The 27351-nt window shown below is 46.2% G+C and overlaps 1 protein-coding gene and 1 pseudogene across 6 annotated transcripts; one reads left to right on the top strand and one right to left on the bottom strand.

Moving 5' to 3' along the window:
• Nucleotides 1-27351, bottom strand: part of LOC112411080 (anaphase-promoting complex subunit 13 pseudogene) — a 67563-nt pseudogene that overhangs the window by 10685 nt on the left and 29527 nt on the right.
• Nucleotides 408-10050, top strand: KCNE3 (potassium voltage-gated channel subfamily E regulatory subunit 3). Of its 6 annotated transcripts, none has more exons than XM_024761956.1 (4): nt 409-585; nt 1842-1927; nt 6171-6331; nt 9368-10050. In XM_024761956.1, exon 4 carries the CDS (start codon nt 9408-9410, stop codon nt 9705-9707), a length of 300 nt encoding a protein of 99 aa, XP_024617724.1. In that variant the 5' UTR covers nt 409-585; nt 1842-1927; nt 6171-6331; nt 9368-9407; the 3' UTR covers nt 9708-10050. The 6 variants fall into 6 exon arrangements, with proteins under 6 accessions (XP_024617726.1, XP_024617724.1, XP_024617721.1 ...); XM_024761952.1 differs by having other exon boundaries at nt 410-585; nt 6171-6473; XM_024761955.1 differs by having other exon boundaries at nt 410-585; nt 1845-1927; nt 6171-6473.

Below are 27351 nucleotides of genomic sequence, written 5' to 3' on the forward strand. Positions count from 1 at the left end.
CCAGTGACCATCCGGCTTTAATATTTTGGATTCTAAGATCTCATCTGACCCTAACCATCACCCTGTGAAGAATGCATGCAGGAACTGTACCCGTTTTATAGCGAGGAAGCCATGGCCCAGTGAGGAGCAGTGACCTGCCCGCCACCATACAACCACGTAGGAGCAAGGTCTGATTCCACCGGCACCCGACGCTCTTCTGAGATCCTCCTCAGACCGGGCAAGCTGAAGCGAAGCCAGGAACATTCGATCTCACGTCCAGGAAGCAGGCGCTGCAGGGGACGGAAGGGTCGCAGCCCACAGCTGGGTGAGGCCAAGCAGCTGGGCGGAGGCGCCCGAAGCCAGCTCCGGGAGAAGTGGGTGTGTTAGGGGCCGGGCGGGGCCGGGTGAGGGGACGCCCTGAGGAAGGGAAAAGGCAGCTGAGCGCGGGTTGGAACGCAGAGCGGAGGGGGCGCAGACGGTGCTGGCCGCGGGCTGCGAGCAGGCGGGCTGGCGGAGCGCCTTGGGGCGCAGTGCGGGGCACCCGCGAGCCCAGGGCGAGGTGTCCAACGAACAGACGGCGCCCCTGGGAGCCTTGCGGACCGGCAGGTAAGGCGCACCCGCCAGCTCGGGAAGGCTGAGCCGGCGCCAGGGGTATAAATGAGGGGTCTATCCGCCTCCCTGGAGGCCGCCACCCGACGCAGATACATACTGATCCTCCCCTGCACGGAGCCACAGGGATCCCGGGGCGCACGTGGGAGCGCGAAGCTGGGCTCCTGGCACGCCTTTCTCGGAAACCGTGGGGGCTTAGGTCGGCACTCACGGGCCCCGAGACGGCGGCACCCAAGCTCCTTCCACATCCACAGATATGCGAGTGCACAATATAACAACCAACCTGCGGCTCCGCAGCGAGAGCACACGCGGAAATGGCGCTCCGGGAGCCGGCGTGTCTTCTTGCTTGGCGGGAGCCGCTTGCTCAGCGTGCGAGTTGCCTTGCCCATTCGCTACTTTATTGTGCCCCTCGCCCTATGCGCCCCAGTCCTGGGAAAAGCCTAGAAGCTCCCTTAGATGTCTTCTAGTACTAGTAACAGATCTAGGCTGGGAGTCAGGAGACTTGAGTTCTAGTTTACAGGTTGTGTAAACCTGTGCCAATCGCCCACCTGCTCTGTGCTTTGTGCGTTCTTTTCCTGGGTCACCAAATGTAAAATGAGCCTCCTGGTCCTGTTGCCCATGTACTCCGTATGGCATGTGGGGGAAGGGGACTGGGCCCGGGAGTTTCTTGTGTAGAAAGTACAGGAGTTCAGACCCCTGTGTGAGGGCCCCTTGGAGAGTGTCTCCTCCTATCCCCCTCCCCACTCCTCAGCAGTTTGCATATGGGGAATCTGAGGCCCAGGGGGGAGATGGCTTGTCCAGGGTCACACCAGGGACCAGACAGAAGTAGAACCCAATTCTCCCCACTCCTAGCCCAGGGCTGATTCCACTTCAGCTACAAAAGTGCATTGTAAATATGTTAGCTGCTCTTTATCTCCTGGCATCCAGCCAGTTAACAGCTCTGAATGGAGGAGAGCCAAGCTGGAGGCAAGGAAACTGCTTTCAGATTTTCTTGACTCCTTAAGATGAGAACAAACAACCTTCATCCCTCACTCACTCCACACTTTGCAAAACACACTTCTATCTATAAACTGAATGGGTGGATGCTCAAAATGCCTACCAAGAGGGAGGCAAGACAAGATATCCCATCTTACTGATGGGGAGAATGAGGCCTCAGAGTGGAGAAATGACTTAACCAAGACACACGGCTAGACATGTCTACAAAATAGGGGCAGGTATCTTGACTCCAACTCTGGTGTGTTCTCTATCACCAGCAGGACTACAGAATGGTACCCCTAAATGGAGAGAGATTACAGGGCTGATCAGAGAGGATGAGAAACAAGGAAGGCTTCTGAAGGAGGTGAGTGTGTCTGAGAATGAAGAAAAGTAATAAAGAACCTCCTGGCTTCCTCTGAGGGTAGGAGAACCTAAGATGGGGAGAGGGGACATAGGGATAGCTGTTCTTGGTAATACTGGGGGGTGGCGGAGGAGATAGGGAAACAGAAAAGGAAACAGGTGACCAGGCTGCCCAGTAATTCTCTCTTATGTTTACATAATACTTTGCAGTTTCTAAAACACCTTTCCCCTTTGGTCTCCCCGAGTTGCGTGTGAGGCAAGCAGGACAGGGGTAATTATCCCCATCTCATAGATGAGATTCAGAGAACAAAAATGCAGTGCTCAAGGTCACATAGCCAAGCATACAGCCAAGATTGGAACCATGAAAGGCATACCTGAAAGGCAAGATTAGAGGCTGGGAGACTGGGAGTTGGACTGTGTGTGTGCAGCAGGTGTGTGTGTGTGGCTGCCCCCTGGGTGGGTACACAGGGAAGAGGGTTGCTAAGCTGCTGCTGGTGTTTTGGGGCCAAGAATGTTTGCCCTGGGCTTCCCTGGTGGCGCAGTGGTTGAGAGTCCGCCTGCCTATGCAGGGGCCGCGGGTTCGTGCCCCGGTCTGGGAGGATCTCACATGCCGCAGAGCAGCTGGGCCCGTGAGCCATGGCCGCTGGGCCTGCGCGTCCGGAGCCTGTGCTCTGCAATGGGAGAGGCCGCAACAGTGAGAGGCCCACGTACCGCAAAAAAAAAAAAAAGAATGTTTGCCCTTTGGATTGAATGGGGTTCCGGTGCAGGGAACATCTGGGCTTCCAAAGGTGGCTTAGAATTCCTCCTCCCCTGACTCACTTGCCCATCTGACTGAGATGGTGTCTTTTCTTTGAGCTTCCCCTTCCCCAGACCAAATGGAATCTGTTTTGGCCTGCCCTTGAAGTTGCTTTTTAAGTGCTGTAAGCTGTTTTCATGAATGCGTATGTGTGTGCGCAGGGGGGAATAGTCTAATAAGAAGAGACATTTATCCACCTATTCTTGAGTGCCTGCTATAAAGAAATGTATGAGGCACAGGTCCCTACCTTCACACCTCCCAGCGCACAGTTTAGTATACCTATATCTATATCTATTTATATTTATACAGATATACACACCCAATTTCAGTATAGCATACTGCTCTAATAGGGTTTTATGCAAAGCACTTTAGGAACAGATGAGAAGAAGAGACTTAACTGGCTAGGGAGTGGGGAAGGTGGTGTCTCAGGAGAGGGTCTACAGAGGTTATATTGGAGCTGGGTCTTGAAGGATGAGTAGGAGTTCACTAGGCAGATAAAAAAGAGGAAGGGTATTTTTGCCTAAGAAAACAGCATGAGCAAAGGCAAGAGGTGTGCAAGTGCAAGGAATGTTTGGGGAATGGCTATAGCTCAGTATCATGGGACACAGGCAGTGGGGAGAGCTGTGGTGAGATGGGGCTGGAGGCAGGGTCATATCCAAAGGAGCTTGAATGATAATCGCAGGAGGTTAGACTGTCCTATAGGCAACAGAGGACTTATAGTGGAAAGATATGTGGATGAGACACCTGTTTCTGGTCCCAGTTCCTAGGCTGTGAGACCTTGAGCAAGTGATTTCCTCTTGGGGTGGGGTGGTTTTTCCCACTGGTTGAATGAGGGGGTTACACCAATGACGTGATTATTAAGATCCCTTCCAGCTCAGATTCTATTTCTGTGTCTCCTTCTAACTATACGTTAAGGTTCCTCTCCCACCAGCCCATGGTGGTGATAAGACCACCAGAGGGGCCAGAGGCAAAACTGTGCATTCCCAGGAGTTATCTCTGGATCCACTTGCTTTATGTGGCCTTTTTCCCCTGCCTCTCTACCACATTTCCAAGCACTTCAGACACTCATTCTGCAAGAGAAGCTGAAACAGAGCGTAGGGAAACCAAAAGAACCGATGGTGGTGTTTCACTTTTCCCCAGAGAAACCTGAAAGAAAACCTTACTAAGATACCCAGTTCATTCTCCAGGTCCCAGCTTTACGCCTCCATCCCCAAGTTAGAGGCCAGGCGAGCTCAAGTCAAGAACAGTTTGGGCAAAGCTGCTAATGTGTTGGAAAGAGTGACATCGGGGTGTGGAGGAAGAGAGTGCACCTGGCTTGTATAGAAGAGCAGGAGTAGGTCTGGAGCAGAAAGGGCCATGGGGAGCAAGGCTAGAAAGGAAGGTTAACTCCTCCAAAAGTTACCAACTTCTCCCCTTACTGGATCCTCAGTTAAGATTGGCAAGAGCGACTTCCCTGGCCGTCCAGTGGTTAAGACTCCGCACTTCCAATCCAGGGGGTGCGGGTTTGATCGCTGGTCAGGGAACTAAGATCCCACATGCCAGTGGTGTGGCCAAAAAAAAAAAGATTAGCAAGAATCTGTAGTGCAGGAAAAAGGAGTAGTGGTGGACTTAGAGGAGATGATGCCCCAGGACATGAGGAGCCTGTGTTTGGTGTGATATGCAGCTCAGATGCCAGAAGACATTGCCATTTGTAGCGGAAAGAGCACCTGAACAGCACCCCAAAGACCTGGGTTCTCATCAGAGCTCTACCATTTACTAGCCATGTCATTTTGGACTAGTCACTTCCCTTCTCTGACCTTCAGCTTTCTCAACTACAAAATGGAGGGGTTGGCCTAGAATCTAGATTCTAAACGATCTTCAAAATCTCTTTTCAGTCACTGTTCATCTCCCTTCCTAAATGATTATCTCTTGTTTCAAGTCAGGGACTCTCCACGGCAGGACCTCTGTCTTCCCCATCCATAGACCTTCACAATCGGCAACTGTCTTGAAGAGGGAAGCCAAGGAGCTCAGAAAGAGGAACAAAATTCCCCATATTGCCAGCTGCCAATTCCCAACTTGGGACCCAGAGGCAGGTCATAGAGAACCAAGCTGTCCCTTTATGAGCTCTCTGCCTCTCCTTGCACACAGGTCCTCCATCCCACCTCAACCCAGCTTCTAAAGATATGCAACTGTGGCTCCTTTGCATGTTCCATCAGAACTACAAATATCCATCCAGGTCTATCCAGAGAGGCACTGGAAGGAGGGTGTGAGGAATAAATGGTTTTGTGAACCTTTACTCCCCTCACTGAACTCCACGTCAGAGCCCACCCTGTCTCCGACGCTTCCCCCTACCCCCACTTTCTAACACAGAGTCTGTCTCCCCCAGGCTAGATCACCCTGGCAGGTGAGCTATAAAGAGGAAAAATGAACAAGTCAGCAAATTTGGCCTTCAGTTTATCTAGGCTGGAATACTAAGTGTAACTCAGTCCTGGGACTCTGAAGCATCTTAACCTGTAAGGAAAGAATCTGAAGTCTTCTCTATCTCGTGATTTAAGGGACTCTAGAGAGTCCCCCAAATCCTCTCCCACCAGCCTACCCAATCTCCCAAATCTCACGTATGGTTTTGTAGTATCTTCATGTTAGAGCTGATCAGGACCTTATAAGATTACATAGAAAAACCCTTTCATTTTACAGATGCAGACAGAAGCTGGGGCCCAGAAAAGGGAAGTCACATGCCCAAAGTCACACAAGTAGCAGCTGAACCAAGACAGCTCTTTGGTTTTCATTTCTTTCACTGTAAAATGAGGGAGGTTAGATTAGATGGACTCTGAAGGCCTTGCCAGCCTCTGCTCTGCACAAATAAAACCACCACCACATCTGTGGAGTGTCTAGTGCCAGGCACTGCATACTTTTCTTCTTTAATTTTCACAACAAAGCTATGGTACAGATAGTGTTGATGCCATGCCTATGTTTATACCCAGTCTATCCAAATAGGTTGATTGGTAACATCATTCGTTCCTACATAAAATAGCAACCCAATTGCTGGCTGCCATTCTGTCACTCACATCATTTCCTTGGGTCTCAGGCCCTTTCAGCCTTTTAGAGGCTCCTGCTAAGATGCCAGTACCCTGGGGAAAGGGGATGTTTTAGACTGCACTGTTAGCTGGTCCCTGAGCAGCAGCTCATGTGTTGAACTGAGGTTTCTCATGAAGTCACCCAGATGAGACATTATGAATCTGGAGTCGGGGGACAGCAATCGGATGTCCCTTGGCCATGGCACAGCTCCTATAACTGCAGCCCTAGGTTGGCCGGATCCAGCTGCTGCAGGAAGGGGAGGGGAAGTGGCAGGGTGTCAGCACCCAAAGCACAGCTATTGCACAACCCTTGGGGCTTGGCCTCGGGCGATCCACCCTCGTTCTGAAGTTTTTTCTGTGTGTCTAGTTCCTTCTTTTTCTGTCCCCTCCCCACCCAGCTCTGGGCCTTCCCAGCTCCCAAAGTCAATATTGAGACCCCAGATGTGTCCAGGGACATCCTGAAGACATGTCAGGACATCCTGAGGGGCAGAGGAGCCTTAGGGCGCCCACAGGGAGATTCCTGGAGCTGACTAGGAGCCAGTGAATTTGCTGTTGTTTGGTGAGTCTTCCAGATGGAGGTGGCCCTCCGTCTGCCTTGTCAGTTCAAACCCCCATGCAAGGCTATCGAAGAAAACTGGTGACAGTGACTGCCCTGGGAAAGAAACCTGGGCCATTGGGAACAGAGAGACTGCATTTTCATTGTACGTACTGCTTCAATTTCTTTTTTTTTTTGCTGTGTATAGGTATTTACTTCTCAAAAATGAAAAACAGATTTTCATTTTAATGAAAACTGTGTTTTTTATTAAAATGTATTTTTAAAATCCTCTTCACTATAATAAAAGTATATGCTCAAGCAAGCCTGGGGCAGGGGGCAGAGCAGAGATAATAATCTTTTTTTTTTTCCTTTTTAATTAAAAAAATTTTTTTTTAATTTTAATGTGGTAAAAAGCAACATAAAATTTATTGTCTTAACATTTTTAATGGTACATCTCAGTAGTGTTAGCTATCTTTACATTGTTATGTAGCAGATCTCTAGAAGTTTTTCATCTTGCGAAACTGAAACTCTGTACCCACTGAACAACAACTCCTGGTGATAATCTTTTTTGATAGATGAGGAAACTGAAGTGCAAACAGGGCAAGAAACTTATTTCCCTCAAAGTGAGCTCTTCCCACACTTATGCCATCTGTCTGTTGTCTGCTTATAAAACTGTCTGAGGCCCCTTCCTCCTGCAACCACTGCTTTAGCCATTCCCACCCCCAAATGCCTCTCACATCCTCTATCTGTCCCTGCCCCCACCTTGTCATCCCCTTTGCCCCAGCTCAGGACTCAGCACCTTGAACCCACACTATTTCACTTATCACTGGGCTCCCTGCCCTCTTTACTCCACACTCCACATAGAAGCCAGAGTGTCCTTTCCAAGCACAGATCTGATTATTTTACCCCCTTTTAAAATATCATTCCATGGTTTTTCTCCACCTACAGGATAAAGTTCCAACTCTGCAGCCTGGCACTGAAGGCCCTCTATGATTTGGTTTGGGCCAATGTCTCCATCCCACATCCTATCTTATCCTTTCACACATCTTACAGTCTTTATGCTACTTTCCATTCTTCAAAGTGTGCTTTCTAGTCCATCTGTTTGCTTCCCTTGCCTTCTCTACTTCCAAAAAATCCTTCAAGGTCCAACTCAAATTCTTCCATCACTGTGAACACTCTCTGAGCACTGGTCAGAATTCATCCCTTCTTCCTTTAAGCCCCAGTAGCTCCTACATTGTCTCCCACATTAAGAGCTGGCTTTGTGCCCCTGAGTGTAGGGACTGGCCTCCTAAAGCTCCCAGAATAAGGCTGCCCAGGAGTGGGCCTCCATAAACGATGACTGGCCAGGTGATTCACTGAGCCATTAATTTCATTGTGCTGCTCCTGCTTTCCATTAGCCCATATGAGGAAAGAGGAAGGCACAGTTATATGCCATGTACACAGTGATGTTGTTTTCCCACTTGTTGCCTGACAAGTGGGATAGTAGATGAGAACCTATGCCTCCTTGATCTTAACTCTTCCCCTTTTCCATCCAGACAAGGTTGCCCGAGTACTAGATGGCAGGGGGCCCCAAGGCCTTGCATAAATTGTGGGCCAGTCCTGGATTATTGCTGTATTATTTTGATTCTTCCCCCCAAATTCTGCATTCATAGAGTTCTTCATGAATATTTATCATGGTCATAACTAACTGTCATCTTTTCCGGGGAAGAGACGTGATGGTTAATAGTGAAGTTAAACAGCTCTACCTAGATAAAGGAGGGCTTTGGAACCAGTCAGTGAACACTGAGTGCCTGGCCTATAGAGAAATCCAAAGTGGCCATCTTTACTGGAGACCACTGAGGGAAGGAGAACTAGGGTAGTCCCCTAGACTTGGAGGAGAGACACAGCCTTTCTGACCAGGAGCATGTGGTCTGCTGATAACCCTTATCAATAGCAAGAGGACAGCCACACATTGCCTTATATGTAAGTGCTGGGGCAAAGGGAAGGCTGCGATGATAAAGCTTGTGGAGTATGTTGGGAGCACACAAAGACTTCCTGAAGGAAGTGAGCATGGAGCCTTGTTTAAAGGAATGACATATGTTTTTCCAGAGACTAGGATACAAGGCTGCCTTTGGCTATTTTTCTACATTGTAGACTAAGGATCTCTGAGAGGAAGGAAAAGGGACATCTGCTATCACCAGTTATATGCCATGTACACAGTGACATTGTTTTGGAAGGCAGGATAGTTGAGGTGCTAGTGTCTTTTCTCTCTGGGGTGGGTATAACCCCAAACTGGACTGAGTATTCCTTTCACTCCAAAGCCCTCAGGCCCACAGTGCCTGCAGTGGTTATCAGCCTTTGCCTGCTCCCCCAGCCACCTCTTTTCCAACAGAATTTCTCCTCAATAGCTAGGAATACCTAGAGTGGGACCTAGGATGCTTTAGAGGTCAAATGACCCAGCCTCTGGCCTCCAGGTAGGGGGAAATCTAAGCCAACCCCAAACATCTTCTACATGGTGTCTGTGGAGCATAAGAAAGAACTGTGCTGAGGGAGAGTTCTGAGGAATGTCTTCTAACTGTGCCACACAGTCCTCCCCAGAGCTGGTGTGGAGGCCAGAGGAGCTCTGAGCTGGCCATCGAAGAGCAGGGCTGTACCTTGGCTCTACCTCCAGTATTCTCTGTGATCATGGACAAGCCAACTATTCTCTCTGGGCCTGTGTGTAAAATGGAAGAAATTACTTTAAATAATCCCTAAGGCCCTTCTAGCCTAAAGCTCACTGACTTTTAGAACCCAAAGAAAGGATAGATCAGCATGTTTACAATGGTCAAGGAAGACTTCCTTCCACAAGTATTTATTGAGCACCTACTGAGTGCTGTCATAAGTGCTCATACATAGCAGTGAATAAAACAGACACATTCCCTGCCTTCCTTGGGCTGGCAGTCTAGTGGAGAAGACAGACAAGCAAACAAGTAGTTAGAATAAATTGTGATGTTGGGATTTTAGCTGGGGTCTGAAGGAGTGGGAAGGTCATTCAATCTACAAGTAACAGAAGCCATCCTCTCTCTTTTCTTTCACTATCAGAGCATCCTCCGATTCTTCCCCCACCTGAATCCCTGTTGCTATGGAGACCACCAATGGGACTGAGACCTGGTATGAGAGCCTGCACACTGTGTTGAAGGCTCTAAATGCTACTCTTCACAGCAACTTACTCTGCCGGCCAGGGTCAGACAACCTGACTGAGGAGAGGCGGGCCAGCCTACCTGGCCGCGATGACAACTCCTACATGTACATTCTCTTCGTCATGTTCCTATTTGCTGCCACTGTAGGCAGCCTCATCCTGGGATACACCCGCTCCCGCAAAGTGGATAAGCGCAGTGACCCCTATCATGTATACATCAAGAACCGTGTGTCTATGCTCTAATGCTAAGAGGCCGGGGATGGCAGAAGATCAAGATTCCTGAGGATTATCTTGTGGGGCCTCCAGAACTCAGCTATGTGTTACATCAGGCCTCAGTGTTCTAATCTGTAAGATCAACAAGAAACAGTACTAAGGGAAGTCATCACTGGGGAAGGAGGAGAGGATCTAGCAGACCTAGGCCTTGTGGATAAGGATTTTTTCCAGCAAAGATAGACTTTATAGACAGTAGGAGCCCTTTGAACAAATATATAAAAGTGGCAGGAATTCCCTGGTGCTCCAGTGGTTAGGACTCCGTGCTCTCACTGCCAAGGGCCTGGGTTCAATCCCTGGTCGGGGAACTGAAATCCCACAAGCCATTCAGTGTGGCAAAAAAACAAACAAACAAACAAAAACATGACTGGAACCCAGGTTCTCTGGTCACCTTGCCTAGTGCTTTGCAAAACTGTGTGCTACCTAGGAGTGGATCTAGGCCTGAAACTTATATAATTCTGGGGGGCCCTCCTTAAGAAAAAGAATTTTAAAGTATCTTATTTTTGCAAGTATTACAAAAACATATCAACATGTTAATACATTGTTGGGGCCCCTCCTAAGATCTTAAGAAGGAGCCATGCAAGTACAGAGCCCTGACTGTTAAGCCTCATTAGCTCCATGGTCCCTGTGCCCTTCCACCAATGTCCCAGTGCCTTTCCCAGCCCCATCTCCAGTCCTGGGGACTTCACTACCTCTAAGGCAGCCTCTAACATTTTGAATGAATTCTGTGAGTAATTTTCTGATATCAAGTTGAAATCTGCTTCTAGAAGATTATTATCACACCTAGAAGATTACCATATTAAGAGAGGCAGGTACCTGATAGTGGAAAGAGAACCAGCCCTGATTCTACTACCAGTGTGGTACATAAACTGGCTAGACACTTCCCTCTCTGACTCTTGTCCTTCTTCAGCACCGTGAAATAGAAAGTTGAAATAGCTGAAAGTCTCTAAGGGCTCTACCAGATCTGATATTCTAGGCTTCACATACATTGATTTGAACCACATAAAACTGCTGTGCTTGTAGGTCAAAAACAGCTGAATATCAGTAGTTTCACATGCTTCAGCTGAATACATGAAATGTGGCCAGCTACAAATCCCAGGCTGGAACCTCCCACTGTTCTGTTTAATTTCTGTTATTAAGGAATCTCCATGGGGTCTCCAGAAAGCCCTATCAAAACACACATATTTGTGTATATCAAAAACTTTGAAAGCATATTTTGAGAGCACTTATCTCTGAAGAGAAGGATTATCGGTGATTTTCCCTTTCTACTTTAAAAATTTATGTAATATTTGATTTATTTGACCGTAAGTATGTTTCTTATATAATAGGGGGGGGGGGGGCTACTTTTCCTTTGAAAAAATGAAAATAAACACCTGTGTGTTACTTGAATGGAGGATCACAGAACACATTTGCTCCCATGAGCAGTTAGCCATGTTGATTCCATGCAAATCAGTGCTGAGCCCCAAGTGTGCGCTCTCAAGCCTTTCCTCATATCTTCTTGAGAGAGAAGGTGGAGACCTGCTTAAGAAGACGTGACATATAGGTGGACAACGGACTCGGAAGTCTACAGCTGGATGGCACTTTGGAGACCGCCCAGCCCAAACACCCAAATAAAATATGGAATCCCAACAAGAATAAGGTAATGGATGCTATCAGGATTTTGCGAAATGAGATTGAGTGGATGCAGAGGAGCCAGAGAAAGGTAGAATTTGAACTGGGCTTTGAGAGATAGGACAGATCTACGTGGACAGAGAGAATGAACGGAACAAGACAAGGGAAGCTTGGAGGCAGAAATGTGGCCAGGCCACCCTCCTGAAGAGAGCAGGTCGGCAGCTGGATGGAGCAGGAAGCACCCCAGAGTGGCTGCGCTGGGAGTTCAGTGTCCCCATCTATGGGGGAGACTCCCCTTCACACAGTCCTTATACTCACAGGGCTTAAAAATAGAGTAATACAAATTCTTTTGCTTGTAAGTTACAGAAATCCAGTGTGTGTTAGCATAAGCACAAAAGGGGATTTATTGAGAGGAGTATGTGGTAGTTCAAAAGAGGAGCTACCGGGGGCTTCCCTGGTGGCGCAGTGGTTGGAAGAGCCCACATGCCGTGGAGCAGCTGGGTCTGTGAGCCATGGCCGCTGAGCCTGCACATCCGGAGCCTGTGCTCCGCAACGGGAGAGGCCACAACAGTGAGAGGCCCGCGTACTGCAAAAAAAAAACAAAAAAAAAAACCAAAGAGGAGCTACTGGGGCAACTCTAGGGATCTTGGGGCCTGGAACTACTTATTTGTCTTAATTTACAAAGTAGGGGCTCAATATACCTCATTATGTACACTCAACGTTGGGCTAAATAAAAATATAAGATTTTAAGGTATAATTTAAACATTCTAATATTTTATGATGTAGATACTCCCCTTGGCTCTCCCCCCAGCTCTATCCCACTGCCTCCTTCAGCCCATAGGCTCTTTTGGCTGCACTGGTTCTGCCCTCTGCTGGCCAGATCCCAGCACATCACCTTGGGCCCTCAAAGCAAAACTTCAATAATCACTCATTCAGACGCTGAGTGCCTACTATGTGCCATGCACTCATCTAGGCACACTTGGAATACATAAACAAATGAAAAAGATCAAAGAAATCCCTGCCTTAATACTTAAAAGCACTTAATACTTAAGATACTACATGTCAGGCTATGGCCTAAGCATTTTACAGACATTAACTCATTTAGATTTTAAAACCTTCATAACATCTCTATGTAGCAGGTATTCCTTACAACTACTTCAGTAGAGCCCACTTGTTCTTCACGTAGCTCCTTCCTCACTCTCAGCCCAATTTCAGCACCATGGCATACCCAGCCCAGACCATGGGTCTGAACGGTCCCCGGAGATGATTTGGGAAGATGACGGCAGAGTATTGACATCAGTAGACTGAAGTTGGGTTCCCTAGAAGCAAAGTCTGAGACAGGCATTTATTGAGGGAGCACTTTTTGGGGGAAACGTGCAAGGGAAAGAGTGAAGTAGATAGAAAAGGGAACAAGACAAACAAGGTACATGTCAGGTCACATCTAGCCCTGGCCTGATCCACAGGGAACTGGGGCGTAAACCACAAGGCAGACTTACACCCGTTTGAGGCAAAGGGACTGGGCTTTTATGCCCCCTATCTGTCAGTCATTGCTTGTGGGCCACCCTGGTGGGGAGGGGGAAGAGAGGAGGGTTGTGAGGAGGTGCCCATCAGCTGAGGGCAGGTCTCTGGAGAAGGGTGGCACCTGTGAGCAATTGCAGCCTAGACCAGTTGTCTTGGTTGGAGATCTGCAACAGCCTAGTTCCTCAGGAAGGTTCTGAAGCTCAATTTTCATCACAGGATCAACCCCATCTTTAGTGACTATCCTTTTCTACCCTGTGTCAGTCACCATTGACTGCTGGCTGCTAGAGGGGGGCATGTAACCTCCCACGGGTGCTCACGTTTGGCTGAGCTGGAGAAGGCAGCAGCTCTGAGGTGACAGCAGCCAACACTCACAGCAGCTGGGGAAGGGGCCACACGGGGGCTCCGTCAGCATCCACAACAGCTGTGCTATTGGGGAAATGGGAGCAGAAGCAGAGTGTCACATCTTGTGATCTCCTTCTAGCTTAACAGCCGAGAAGCACACACTAAATAAAGAACAAAATAAGATTACACCAAAAAGAACCCAATAGGAAACAATACACTTAAGTACAGAAAATGTGGGGAACCAATATTAAATGTGATGGTCAAGAAGAGGGAGAGGGATGTATTCATGGATGTTTCCTGGAGATGTGAGGTAGGATTTGATTAGGTGGTCCAGTGTAGTATGGTCCAAGGCAGCATTCCAAGTAGGTGGATGGCTCTGCTCTACTCATTCAGGGACCTGGGATTATGACAGCCATCCTCAACGTGTAGCTTCCAAGTTTACTCTGGTTGAAGCATTTCTAGTTAGTGAGGAGAGAGAAAGAACAGAATTCCAGAGCCTGAGATTTGCTCTTAAGCAAGCAAAGGCAAAAGCTGCATACATCCCATCTTCTCACATCTATTGACAAGGGTTCAGTAACATGGCCACAGCTGGCTGCAAGCAGCCAAACCTCAATTACTAAGGAAGAAAGAATGGATTTTGTGGACAGCTAGTGGTGTTCACTCTACCCTCCTCACTTTCCCCAGGACGGGTCATGATAAAAAAAATGTAGTAGAGTCCTGGGAATTCCCTGGTGGTCCAGAGGTTAGGACTCCGTGCTTTCATTGCTGAGGGCGCAGGTTCAATCCCTGGTCAGGGAACTAAGATCCCACAAGCCGTGTAGTGTGGCCAAAAAAAAAAAAAAAAGTAGAGTCCTGCCAAGAGGAAGAAGTGCTATTATTCTGATTCAGTCATGTTTTCTGAGGGGTGCAGGCGGAAGCCTTGCAGGTCTAACTAAGCCTGTCCTGGGAATGTGACTTTTGCTCTTTTATTTTATTTTTTTTCTGGCACTGGTGAGTCTGGTCTCTCCTCTCATTGGAGTGGTAATATCCAACATATTTGTTTACGCAAAGGGGAAACAGACAAAGCAAGTCTTTCAGCCAGCTTTGTGTAGGAAAAAGAATCCTCTTTCACGTGCCACTAGGAAACCAAGAACATGATCTGCCTGGATGAAATCAGAGAACCCATCTATGGTTAAACTGTGACAGAATGAGGTCTAGGAGCAGGAGAGAAGGAAATTAGTGAACAGGAAAGAAAGGGAAGAAAAATTACTATTTGATGACCAACCAATCTCTGCCAGGCACTGTGCTGGGAAGCTCTAGAGGTAATTACCTTTTTAACCTCATTTCATAGATGAAGTAACAGAAGCTCAGAGGTGAAATAGCTTGTTTAACATTCACTTAATATGTAGCACTGTCTAGATTTTAACACAGACTCACCTAAATTCAAAGCCCATATTCTCCCCACTATAGTTGGTCCCTTTGAGAGTCACATTAGTTCCTTTCTTGAAACTAAACACTCTTAATCTCCTAGCACACTCTGTGGCTGGCCTCTCTGCTCCCCTTCATGGATCAAGTAGAGCAGTCGCAATCTTGTCCTCGCCCAGCTCCTTTTACCTCCAAGCAAGATGCCTCAAAGAGAAGAGAGGTCATTGTCACAGTGCTTATGGGAATAATCAGTCAATTGGGACAGCTCTTGGGTAAGAGTCCCTGAGTCCCTACAGCACTAACTCAACACTGGGAATAAGAGAAACATATAGAGACCAGCCACAGAATCTGCTGGGAGATTAGAAGGGTTAAATCTCAAGAAAAGATCTAATGTGAATCATTGATGCACCTCCCTCAGTTGGAGAGAGGATGAGATTATTTAAATACATTTCAAAAGATCTCTGTGGGACAGCTACAGGCTTACAGTTCTGCTCTTGGATTACCATTCATTCATTCAAGAAATAATTATTAAGTACAACCAAGATATTTGGCAATGTGTTTGGCAAAAGAATATAGCCGCAAACAAGAAAGGCACAGTCCCTGTCTTCATGGGGGCAAGGATTAGCTCACCCACTTGTTTTTCTACCTAGAAAACTGTTCCATTTCTATGAAGCTCTACTTTGAACTACCCTCCTCTTCACAGGTGGAGGCTTCTTTCACTCATGTTATTGTCCTGCTTATAATTCTCTAATAATTTTTACCACAATGTACTCTCCAGGCATGTCTTTTCCCCTCCTAGAAACACTGCAAAGGTGCAAGCAGGGACCATGTCTAATGCACCTCTATGCCCTCATCCACTAGAATAAGGCTTGGCACAAAGTGTATGCTCCGTAAGTATTGGCGAGATGAAGCAACATTATTATGAGCGTTGTGCTACATAATCTCTCACACGTGTTTGTGTATGGTGCTTTCAACCTTTCAAGACATTTCCATCTCCATTCTCTCATTTGGTTTAGAGAGTTTGGGCTGGTGGATTCAGTTAAAAGTGGATGTGAGAACACTTTGTAAAATATGAATGGTAAGGACTGTTACTGAACCATATTGACTATTGCTAGTCTTGAGGCCAGGATAATTTAGGTAACATACTTCAGATCACGCAGCAGTAGTCTGTACTAGAATCTATGTCTCCTGACTTCTGTTTCTGGACTTTTCCTCCCTGCATCAGGGGTAACTGACAAAAGAAAGGTACAGACAAAGTGCTCGGGGAGCCCCTAAATATGACTGCTAACTCCCAGGAGTGGATACAGTGACACTCTGCCCGGATCCTTGGGGTCAATGCACCCATCACCCAACTGCTGCAAACATGGGCTGCAGGCAGCTCACAGCTGCACCCCTCACTGTGCATTTTCCTGGGCCAGAGGGAACTATTTCAGCCAAGGCTATAACCCCTACTGGGGGGCAGCTCATGACCAATGACAGACTGATACAGGGATACAAAAGGCTGGTTCCGTCACATCTATTTGGGACAACTGAGGAGCCATCTCAGCTCCAGAACTCCTGGTAGGATCAGCTGAGGTTTCGGTTGCAACCAAATTGTGAGTTAGCTTCTCCCTCTGCCCACTCCTGCTTCCTCACTTCCTTACTGATGTAGCTCCCAAGAGCGCTCTCCAAAAGACCTGCATGCCACTCTCCACCTCAGTCTGTTTCCAAGAGAATCAATCTCTCCCTCAAGAACTGTTCCCTAGCACTGAGCCTGTTCCTAAGTAGTTGTCAGTAATGACAGAGGAATGAGATGATAGAATATAGATGGAGACAGTTAGTGGTTCTAGCAAAACCAAAATGAAGACAAGGCAGTAATAGAGACTGGCAGTGTACAAAAACAGCGAGTTATGGTCACTGAATAAAAACTGGCCACTAGAGGGCCCAGCACTACTCATCTATAGTTCTGCTGCTACCTTAGAGCAAAATTCTAATTTTGCCCTTGACTTGGCAGACACCAGTATAATTGTCTACACGAGGGGGAAAACTGCTGGTCTAATGCTTCCTTCTCTTTTACCTATGCCATGAACATCAGTGTCCTAGCCTGTTCCAATACCCTGTCACCAAGCACTCTGTGCCATTACATATAAACGTATTCCCATAAATCAAAGCTTCCAAAGCCTGTGTTTTTTCCACCCACTGCTCTCATTGTTCCCAAGGGGTTCCAAAGATCAGAAATGTGGAATTCCAAACAGTTGGTTGTGACAATTTTCACCCCAAAATGGAGAGAATCAGCAACATAATCTGTTTAGTCCTGTCACTTCCCCTTCCCCGCCCACTTCCCCAGTTGGCAGTAAAGATAAGACATACAGGATTGCATATGAACTATAGTGGCCAAGGAAGAAAGGGGTCATGGGAATCTTCACAGAAGATGAAAAAGTTTGAGAACATTGTGTATGAATTAATGATTGATTAATTAAATCAATTTATTTTTTTTTCTGCTGTGGACTCAGTAAAAAGACTTAAAGAAAATTTTCCTCTGCATCCTTTTCAGAAACACAGTTAGTCCTTTGTAGGTTGGAAGGCTTTCTTTGAGGGATAGGGAGGGAAGGTTTGGACCATTTAGAGGTCTCTGTTTCCAACATATACATTCCTTTAATTTTTTTTAATGTTGTATTCTTTTTTTTAATTGAATGAAAAATTCTTTAAATTCTATAGTGCTTTACAATTTTCAAAAGTTTCACACACATGATTTCATGTAATCCCATAATAACCCTTTTTTCCCCCTACTCCTATATTGCCCTTTCCCCTTCTCCCCACTGGTAACCACTAGTTTGTTCTCTAAATCTGTGAGTCTGCTTCTTTTTTGTTTTATTCACTAGTTTCCAACATATACATTCTTTTTTTTAAAATAAATGTATTTATTTTATTTTTGGCTGCATTGGGTCTTCGTTGCTGCATGCGGGCTTTCTCTAGTTGCAGTGAGCGGGCTTTACTCTTCGTTGCGATGCAAGGGCTTCTCATGGTGGTGGCTTCTCTTGTTGCGGAGCATGGGCTCTAGGTACACAGGCTTCAGTAGTTGCGGATTGCGGGTTCTAGAGCGCAGCCTCAGTAGTTGCAGCACACGGGTTTAGTTGCTCTGCGGCATGTGGGATCTTCCCGAACCAGGGCTCGAACCCATGTCCCCTGCATCGGCAGGCGGATTCTTAACCACTGCGCCACCAGGGAAGCCCTCCAACATATACATTCTCAAAGGGACAGAGCTGGATTGTTTGGGAGGGGGGAAAACTCTGAAGAGTAATAGGGAGCAGAGTTGGAGTCTACACAGCCAGGAGGGGACCTGAACTTGGCTCTCTCCCAGTATCTCTGGCAGTGGTGACTATAAGCACACTTGGGGAATGAACACCAAGCCATGGCTTTGGGAGCCATAGGGGAGTTCTTGGTGGCCTGGTTTAGAATAGAAGGAGCAGATGCCTTGAGCAACTGGGTCAGATACATCTGACTGCAATACTCCTGCTTGGACAATGAGCTACAACTTCAATGGACTGAAGACACTTCCCCAGGTTTTCTAGATTGGGTAAGCCCTGAGGTTGTTTTATCCCCACAGAAGTTCTGATATCGAATGTCCCACCAACATGGTAGATGAGGCTGAAGCTAAATTTAATTTGACTTAGAAAAATTAAAATTTAATTTGATTCAGAAGAAAAGTAAAGACATCTAATGTTTTTGCGCTTGTTATTGAACAAGTCAAATGGGTTCCAATAGTTGGAGCTCTGATATCACAATAGTAAATCTAGCCTGGCGAGGTAAATAAAAGAATAGTAATAATATTTTGAGGGATTATCAGGCGTTAGGCAATACACTATTCCATTTAACCCTCACAATGTACCTATGAGGTGGACTGAGACCTAGAAAAGTCAAGTGGGTCACCGCAGGTCACATGGTTAGTAAATGGCAGAACCAGGTTTTCTGGACTCCACATCTGTCTAACTTTCTATTGTCGTCTAGCCTTGCATTCACTGACATCTAGTCCATTGCTCACTAATTCATTTAGCCAGATATTCAATTAGGCAGTGAGTGGTAGCAATACAGTTATTCTGTTACTTGAACAGTGAGATAGATCTAGTAATAGCTTGAAGAACGAAAGCATCTTAGAATTACAGAATGTTTGCACTGGCAGCTGGTCTAGTGGAAAGAGCAAAACTTTAGAGCCCAGTGGATTCACTTGGAATCCTGGCTCTGCTATTCACTCCCTATGTGACCTTGAGCAATTTATATCACCTCATTCATTCTGTATATCTGTATATCATAAATAATAATACACATACTTGAGGCTGATGTAAAGATTAGAGATAATATTAGAGATAATCTCTCTCTCATACACATACATACACACACATAGGACCAGCTACATGATTTGCCACATAATTTATGGGGCTCAGTGCAAAGTGAAAATGCAAAGCCTCTTGTTTAAAAATTATTAAGAATTTCAAGATGATGACAGCAGATTAAACCAAGCATGGGGCCCCTCTAAGGGTCCTGATGGCATGTCAGTGCCTGGCACAGAGTAAGTGTGCAATAAATGGTAGTTCTTTTTTCTCTCTAGATCATTGATTCCAACCCTCTCCTTTTGCAGCTGAGGAAACTAAAGTCCAAAGAAGATGAAAAATGTGAGTTAATGGCAGAGCCAGGACCACAACACAGACCTCCTCTGTTCAGTCAGTAGTCTTCACCTCAGCGCTTCTCAAATGTTTTCTGTATAATGGCAATAGATATTCCATGAATAAAAGTTTCCATCAACAAGCAAGTTTGCAAAACACTGGATTAAGGTTAAATAGACATCTTTTGCAGAGCTCTTCAAGAGACTTTTCTATGAGCAACATGAATCTCCAAGACAAGGATATTAAATGGAACATTCCCCCAAGTATTGATATGGAATCCTTTCTCAGGAGCCTATTAAATAGCCCTAAGAATGCTTTCTTATACACTGCTGCAGGGCAGTGGAAGTTTCCATGGATTTTGATCTGCAGGGTGTGGTTGTTCTTATTCTAAATTAGAAGCAAACATATCCCTTCCATTAGGCCTTCCTGTCCACATCTCTGCCCTGGCTGACTTGTGAGCCTGAGGATATAAAAATAATGAAAACCAGACTCCAGAAAGAGCATACTTGTTTAGAGTCACCTAATTGCATCCAAAAGACAGATCTGCTCTGCCCCTCTCCCAGGAGTAGGAATATAGAGGAAAAAACATACACCATGACCCCCAAATTCTTTCCATTCTGAGCAATTTGCTCACAGACACCACATCATAAAAGTAACAGCTAAAGTCCCTTACGAAAGCACACAGGAGGCCAGGAAATCATGATTCTCATGTTAGCTCTTCCTCTATTAGCCACTGGACCTAGACTAGTTCATTCATCTGCTTATCCTCTTACTTTCATTGAAAACCCTCTTTCATCAAATTAATCTCTCCCTTCTTTGGCTACCATACACTTATATTTTGTCTGTAGCACTCTTTCCCCCAGGCCTGTGAAAATCTCTTTGGAACATAGTTTGAGAACCAGTAGATTAAATGATCTCTACAGTTCCTTTCAGTTCTGATAATCTGTAATTCATATTTGTACATAGTTTTGCAAGCTATTGCCTCCACCTGTTAATAAAGGACCCTAGCTCCTTGAGAAATGCATCTCTTAATTTCTGGGAGGCCCAAAGAGTGATTCTCACTCACTGGGTTGTTGAGATACCAGGTGACGCTGACCCTTCTGGAGTCCCCAGTCCACAGAATCCATTATATGGATTGTGCAGAGGAGAGAAGAATACTTTTCTCCTGCCATTGTGCTATATTTTGTCACATGAGCTTCCAATAGGTGTTATTTATGCCCTTTCGACTCATGGAGTTTTTAGTAAAGAAGGTCTTCTATATTTTGCTGATTCCTCCTCACCCCCATTCCCCTCCACAAATTACTAAGCATGAACCAATGGTGGGGTAGGGGTAGGGGTAGGGCTGCCGTGAGGCCAGGAAACAAATCTGCATGATAAACCTAATATTGATTGAACTTTGACTCACTTCTCGTTGATTTTGAAGATTCGGTTGCTGGACCCGATTGCCTATCTCCTTGCTTTCCTTAGGATGAGTTCCTCCCCAGAGAGACCCAAGACCTTCATGAAAAATAGACTTTGTGAGTTGGGCCCACTAAGGTGGAAGCACCTGTTTGGGTCCTCTGGGAAGCAGATGCCAAGATGGCGTAAGAAATACAAGAGACTTACTAGGGGGAAACACCTGGGAAGGATAAAAGGGAGAGGGAAGGGCTTCCCTGGTGGTGCAGTGGTTGCGAGTCCACCTGCTGATGCAGGGGACACGGGTTCGTGTCCCGGTCCGGGAGGATCCCACATGCCGCGGAGTGGCTGGGCCCGTGAGCTGTGGCCGCTGAGCCTGAGTGTCCGGAGCCTGTGCTCCACAACGGGAGAGGCCACAACAGTGAGAGGCCCGCATACCGCAAAAAGAAAAAAAAAAAAAAAAGAAAAAGGGAGAGGGAAGAGGAGCAGGTTGGAGAGCCGCAGGCTGCAATGCAGGTCTGACACCTGTGAAACGAAAGGGAGAAGGAAGGAGCCTTGGGCAGGAGAAGCCTCAGACTTCGATGCAGCTCTGAGAAAGTCTCAGCCAGGCTAATCGGAAGCCACAGAACAAGACTGCCCATTAGAGGAACGCTGTGTTAGGCAGGAGTGGCTTGGCTCTAGCATGTCTGCAGTGCTCAGCCACTGAAAGGGAGAAGGAGAGGGAGGCCATGACTGTGGTGTAAACACAGCAGTAGATTTCGGAGGTGCTACAGCCAGAGGCTGTCAGACAGCAACACTCCTCCCAGCAAGCTCTCCATGTGGGGGATCTGAGCAGTGTACTCCCCATGCCTGCCACGCCAGACATGCACACACCTGTGTGAAGTCAAAAAGTGGATATAATTTAAGCTCAAGCTAACACATATTTGACATATTTATTACAAACATTTATCGAGCCTCTAAAAGGTATTACACTCAGCACTACAGCAGCCACACCCTCTCCAGTGGAATGAGTGAGTCTGGGAAGGTTTCAGATAATCAGGTAAGTTTTTTATTACCATTATTAGCAACACTAGGCATGTTTTACTAGCCTCCATTGTATACTAGTACTGTGTCAAGCTTAATACAAAAAAGAAAAATCCTTAGGGAGCTCAAGATAAGGTTGCAATAAAATATCCCTCCCCTTTGGGGAGCTCAGAGGAGAATTTTGAAGACTTCTCTCATGCCACTCACCAGATGTGCCAAGGAGGAAGGAGACTTTTAGTAGAATCGGCCTTGCAGGTTACCAGAGAGACCTTGAAACAAGATCTGGCAGCCAACCGGGTGGCACAAGGGCATGCTCCACCCCCAGGACCATGCCAGCCAAGATTCAGGATTTGCTGAAAGGCAGGCCCAACACCTGTTGTAGCTCCTGGATCAGAGTCAAAGTTTGGGAGGGAGAAAGGAGAGAAGAGGAAGGAACTGGGAAAGAGGGATTTATAGTGGGAAGAAAGAAGACAGCGGGCTTTTCAGAACCATGCCAAAATTCATCTCAGCCTCATCACCTGGCAAAAGAGATAGTGTCCGTGGCAGAAAGAACGCTGGGCATGACACCCAAGCTCTGCCTCTAACTCCCTGGCTGACCTTTGTCACTCAGTGCCCCTGTGGGCCTGTGCTCCTTGGCTATAATCTGCAGAGCTAGGCCAGACACTCTTTAAAGTTCTTCCCATTTGAACAGTCTAACATTCTAACAGCTTCCATGAAACAACCCTGGAAGAGCCTGCAGAGAGGCATGAAAAAGAGGGGGTGTTAAGATGAAAAGAATTTCCAGTGAACTCAGAAATAATATAACATAATGTAACATAACATAACAAAACATAACAATCATTATGATAAGTAGTAGAGTGTAGGAATGGGGACCAGTAAAATCTCTAAAGTGGAGCTTATTTCATGATCAAGACATTCAGGACATCAAAACGTGACTCTTCTATCTTTATATAGAGGTACAGACGATCGGGGGAGGAAAATAGTTCCACCTGTCAGCTGGTTCTAAAAGATCTGAGATTCATAAACATTCCACCAACACATGAACCCCCAATATTATCAACACAGCACTGTCCTTGTCCTTTATGAACCCTCCTCCAGTTTTCTCTTATACAAACAATTTCTACTCCCCTTTAAGTCTGCATTTGCTGCTTATTTTCACCTAGATAAGAACGCTTGGAGGGGAAAGCATACCGTGGGATTTTCCCCAGGCCTAATATTTTAGGATACTAAGAACAGGATTCCGGGGCTTCCCTGGTGGCACAGTGATTAAGAATCCGCCTGCCAACGCAGGGGACAAGGGTTTGAGCCCTGGTCCAGGAAGATCTCACATGCCGCGGAGCAACTAAGCCCATGCACCACAACTACTGAGTCTGCACTCTAGAGCTCATGAGCCACAACTACTGAGCCCGCATGCCATAACTACTGAAGCCCGTGCTCCTAGAGCCGGTGCTCCGCAACAAGAGAAGCCACTGCAATGAGAAGCCCAGGCACCACAACCAAGAGTAGCCCCCGCTTGCCGCAATTAGAGAAAGCCCGCGGGCAGCAACCAAGACCCAATGCAGCCAAAAATTAAAAAAAAATAAAAGAACAGGATTCCATGCTCCCTTCTCATTTATTTCTCTTATTAAGCTAAGAAAACACCACAGTTAAAAACAAAAAACAAAAAACTGCAGTCAAGGGAATGGCATAATTAGCAGCCAATCGGGAGAAGGCTCCAGGCCTTCAGATATTGTACCTTGCAGGCCAGTGCCTCCCAGAGAGGATCAGGTTTTCTCTTGGGATTTCTTCCCTTTTGAATTAAGCACCACTGAGGGCTATGGTCCAGAAACACAAACCCTAAACCTAGTCTCTGGTAGACAAACAGGTCTGGGGAGATTGTATGACCCGCAGGGACAGAGTGCTCTGGGCTCCCTGGGAGACCAGGCTGAAGTGAAGGGGAAAGGGTGTGGTGTCCATGAGGACATGAGAGTAGCCACAGGAGGACTGTGCTGCCTAAATAAATAACGGCGTGTTTGGCAGCAAACCCGATTCATGCCTGGGGCCTACAGGTAGAGAGTCAGCTAACTCACCCTCACCCTTTGGATCTCAGCTTAAATAGTATTTCCTCTGGGAAGTAGGGTGCCTCACACAGTTAGTGCAGGCTGCACACTGCACACACCTAGGGTGTGTCACAGTATAGGTATTACAGATTTATATATTTTTATAACAATTTTTTGGCAGTTGGTTGTCAAGTGTTTTGAGGAAAAGGTATCAGTTTTGGGCTGGCAGTGATCCTACTGAGAAGCCTTTCCTAAATCAGATCAGGTTTTGTGCCCCTCTTATCTGCTTCAGAAGGACCCTGTACTCCCCCTACCATCATATCTATCACACTTTATTCTAAATGCCTGTTTACTGGTCTATATCCACTCCGGGTTATCAGCTTTGTGAAGGTAGAGTCTGTGTCTTGTTCGACACCGTACCCTGGGCCAAGAAAGTTGCTTGGCCCTAGCGCAGGCTCAGTGGTATTTGCTGAACGAATGAGCAACATATTCAGAGCCAGCCCGAGGCTCTTGCCCAAGTGGACAGAGAGCCTGCCATAGTAGGAAGAGTCCTAGACACATCTTGGATTCAAGACCTTGCTCTTCCTCTCACAAACTGTGTGACTTGATTTTGATGCAAAATAGGAATAACCCTGCCTTGCCCTGTCCATCTCAAAGGGTCATCGTGAGGAACGATTTAAAACTACCACTTGGTAAACTGTAAAAATATGAAACAACATGAGAAGTAAGTGGCTGTTCCAGGGCAGCTGGACCTATGAGAGCCCCAGGACCAGCAGTAGCCTTGTATCTGAACAGTGAGTAGTGACTTCCAACAGAAAACTAAAGATTTCTGGGTCGGGTAGTACTTTTTTGGTTGCTCGGTACAGAAACCCAAAAATGCTAAAAGGCAAATATATTTCTTCGCATAACAAGGGGAAAGTTGTAGCTGGGCCTCCAAGACAATGGAAATAGGCACAATAATGCCACAAGGTAGACAGCCTTCTAATTCTCCTTCCCCTTCTCGTCTCCCCCTACCCCCAACCCTGCCCCCACACCTGCCTCCCTCTCTTTCGGCCTACCTACTACAGATGGGCTCCCTCAACACAGCAAGGGATGTGGCTACCACTAGTTTCAGGTTCCACCTCACAGTTTTGCCAGCTGAGAGGCACTGAGCCCCTTCTCTTAATTCCAATTTGCAAAATCTCCCTTTGTCCTGGCTTGAGTGACATATCCAACTCCGTGCCAAGGGTGGGGGACACTGTGATTTCTAGCCCCCCCTGGAACCACATGACTGCAGTGGGGCAATCAGTGTTCAAACAGAAGGGAGGTTACTGTTCCAAGAAGAAAGGGTGGGTGCCAGGCAGACAAAACAATACTGTAAATGTGGTCCATCACCGTTTTCTAAAGATAATTCCCACACTGAGACCTGAAGTGCCACCATTTGCAATTAATTAGCTTTGGTTTGGGTTCTGCTCCCCTAGGCTCATTTTATCATATACCTTCTCTGAGTTCCCTGTAACAGAAGGAGAGCAGAAGGGTGACACGAGCAGGGAGTAGGATAGGCAACAAAGTAAAATCACAGTCCACTTTCCTCTGCAAACCTTCAGTAAATAATCAGAGGGGCCAACCACTAACCTAGAAAGGTTAGCTCTCTTTCTAGAACTGGTAACTTCCTTTCTAGAACTGGTAGCTACCGACTTAACCTGCTCAACATTCGATCCTAAAATCCTCTGGGCTTTGGCCTGGTTGTGGCTCAAGTGACAATGTTACTGAAACAAAATACTACTCAGCTAGTCTGACCACTTTCACTTTCCTTTTTTGTAACAGACCAGAGACAAGGCCACTCTCTTGAGATGGTCACAGATGAAGAAATCAGTCTCCGAGACAGACTACTTCTTATCCAACATCATATTAAAAGGGAGTTAATGGCCATACCAAGAGCAGACTCCATGTCATCTGACACTTGTTTTCCCATTGTGGCACCCTTTGTTTTTCTGCACACTTATGACCTAAAAGATGAGCTACCCCTTCATCTCACCTTCTTCCCATTCTTTTATATCTCTGGGTCACCTATTGAGATACATTCTCTAAGTCAGTTTTACTAGATTACTGTTTAGTCACCTCCAGGTCCCAGTCAACTAGCTGTTGTCTTATTCTCTGCTGTCAGGAATGAGAGATTCCCCCACCAATTATGCAATATTCTCTTCATTACTCTTCAACATGAACCCACTATTTAAGCAAACTAGTCTTGACTTGTGGCAGAATTCCAGGCATCAACTTGTTAGCTCCAACTTTTCTCTCAGATACCCATTTAGATCACTTCATTTTGGGAAGTGAAATATATTTTATTTGGTCTGTTTCCCCTGGCTGGGTCAGGAATACCTCCTATAAGCACAATTAGTACCCCATACTTCCTCCAACAAAATATTTATCACCCTGGACAGTAATTGCCTGCTTACTTTATCTCTATTCTCTACTATAACTTCTGTGAGCACAGAGACTATTCATTTTTGTTTCTCTGTACCATTGTTTCCCCCAGGACCCAGCAAAAAGCCCAGCACATGGCAAATGCTGCATAAATATCTATTGAATGAATGACCAGAACTGACTCCATGGTTCCTAATTATTTGCATAGTAGTGATCAAATAACAAAAGGATGTGAATACTTTATAGCTGAACACATTATGTGAAGGACTTATTATGTCAACTCATTAAATCGGCTATTACTATAAAAAAAAAAACCTCTGCTTCTGATATGGAGATACCAAAAAAAAAAAAAAAAAATTCAGCATTCCATCCACAAAAGTTTCCAAGACTCTTAAATGTTTAGAAGGGCCCTGCTACTGCCATCAGCAAACATCATCACCAGAGTCAAGCACTGCTTTTATGACATTATCCTCACCTCAAGGGCAGGCTGGACTCCCTGCCTCTGGTATCTTCCTCAATCTATTGTACTTGGTGTCCCTGTACTGAGTGCCCACTGCGAGTCAGTTCCTGTTCTAAGTTTTCACATGCTTTATCTCATTTAATACTTACAACAACAGCTCTAGGAAGAAGGTTCTATTTTTATTTCCTTTTAACGATGGGAATACCAAGACACAGGGAGGTTATAAGACTTGGGCAAAGTCACAGAGCTATCAGCTGATGGAGCTAGGATTCAAACCCAGCTCTTGCTCTTAATCACTATGCTATAAGACCCTTCTTTCTACTACTTCATGGACAACAACTTTCCACCTTACTTAGAATGGCCTCCTCCTGTTATCCAAACACATCTTGGACTTTTCCAACTCTGTGCATCTAGAATATAATTCTCTTAAGAATTCGAAGGAGCCTGATAATCTTCCTGAATAATCCTGTGTTATCACTGACAAAGAGTAGTATGTGTCATGGAAAGAATACCAGCTTTGGAACAAGGAAGACCTAAAGTCAAAACTTGGCTGTTTTTGTTACCTATGGCTGTGGAACAAACCACTCCATAACTTAGCAGTTAGAACAACAGCAATTTATTATTTCTCACAATTATGTGAATCAGCTGGGCCATTCCTCTGCTGGTTTCACTTGAGCTCACTCATGGGGTGGCAATTAGTGGGATGGTCTGCAGGGTGGAAGGTTCATCGTGGCCTCACTTACATGTCTGGCTTTGCTGGGGTGTCTTCCATGTGG

Source organism: Neophocaena asiaeorientalis, unplaced genomic scaffold (assembly GCF_003031525.2).
Source record: "Neophocaena asiaeorientalis asiaeorientalis breed wild unplaced genomic scaffold, Neophocaena_asiaeorientalis_V1.1 scaffold263, whole genome shotgun sequence".
Classification (NCBI taxonomy): Eukaryota; Metazoa; Chordata; class Mammalia; order Artiodactyla; family Phocoenidae; genus Neophocaena; species Neophocaena asiaeorientalis.

What these genes read in the sequence shown, in the direction of transcription:
- KCNE3 (XM_024761958.1), top strand. Translation starts at nt 9,408, where the DNA reads ATGGAGACCACCAATGGGACTGAGACCTGGTATGAGAGCCTGCACACT.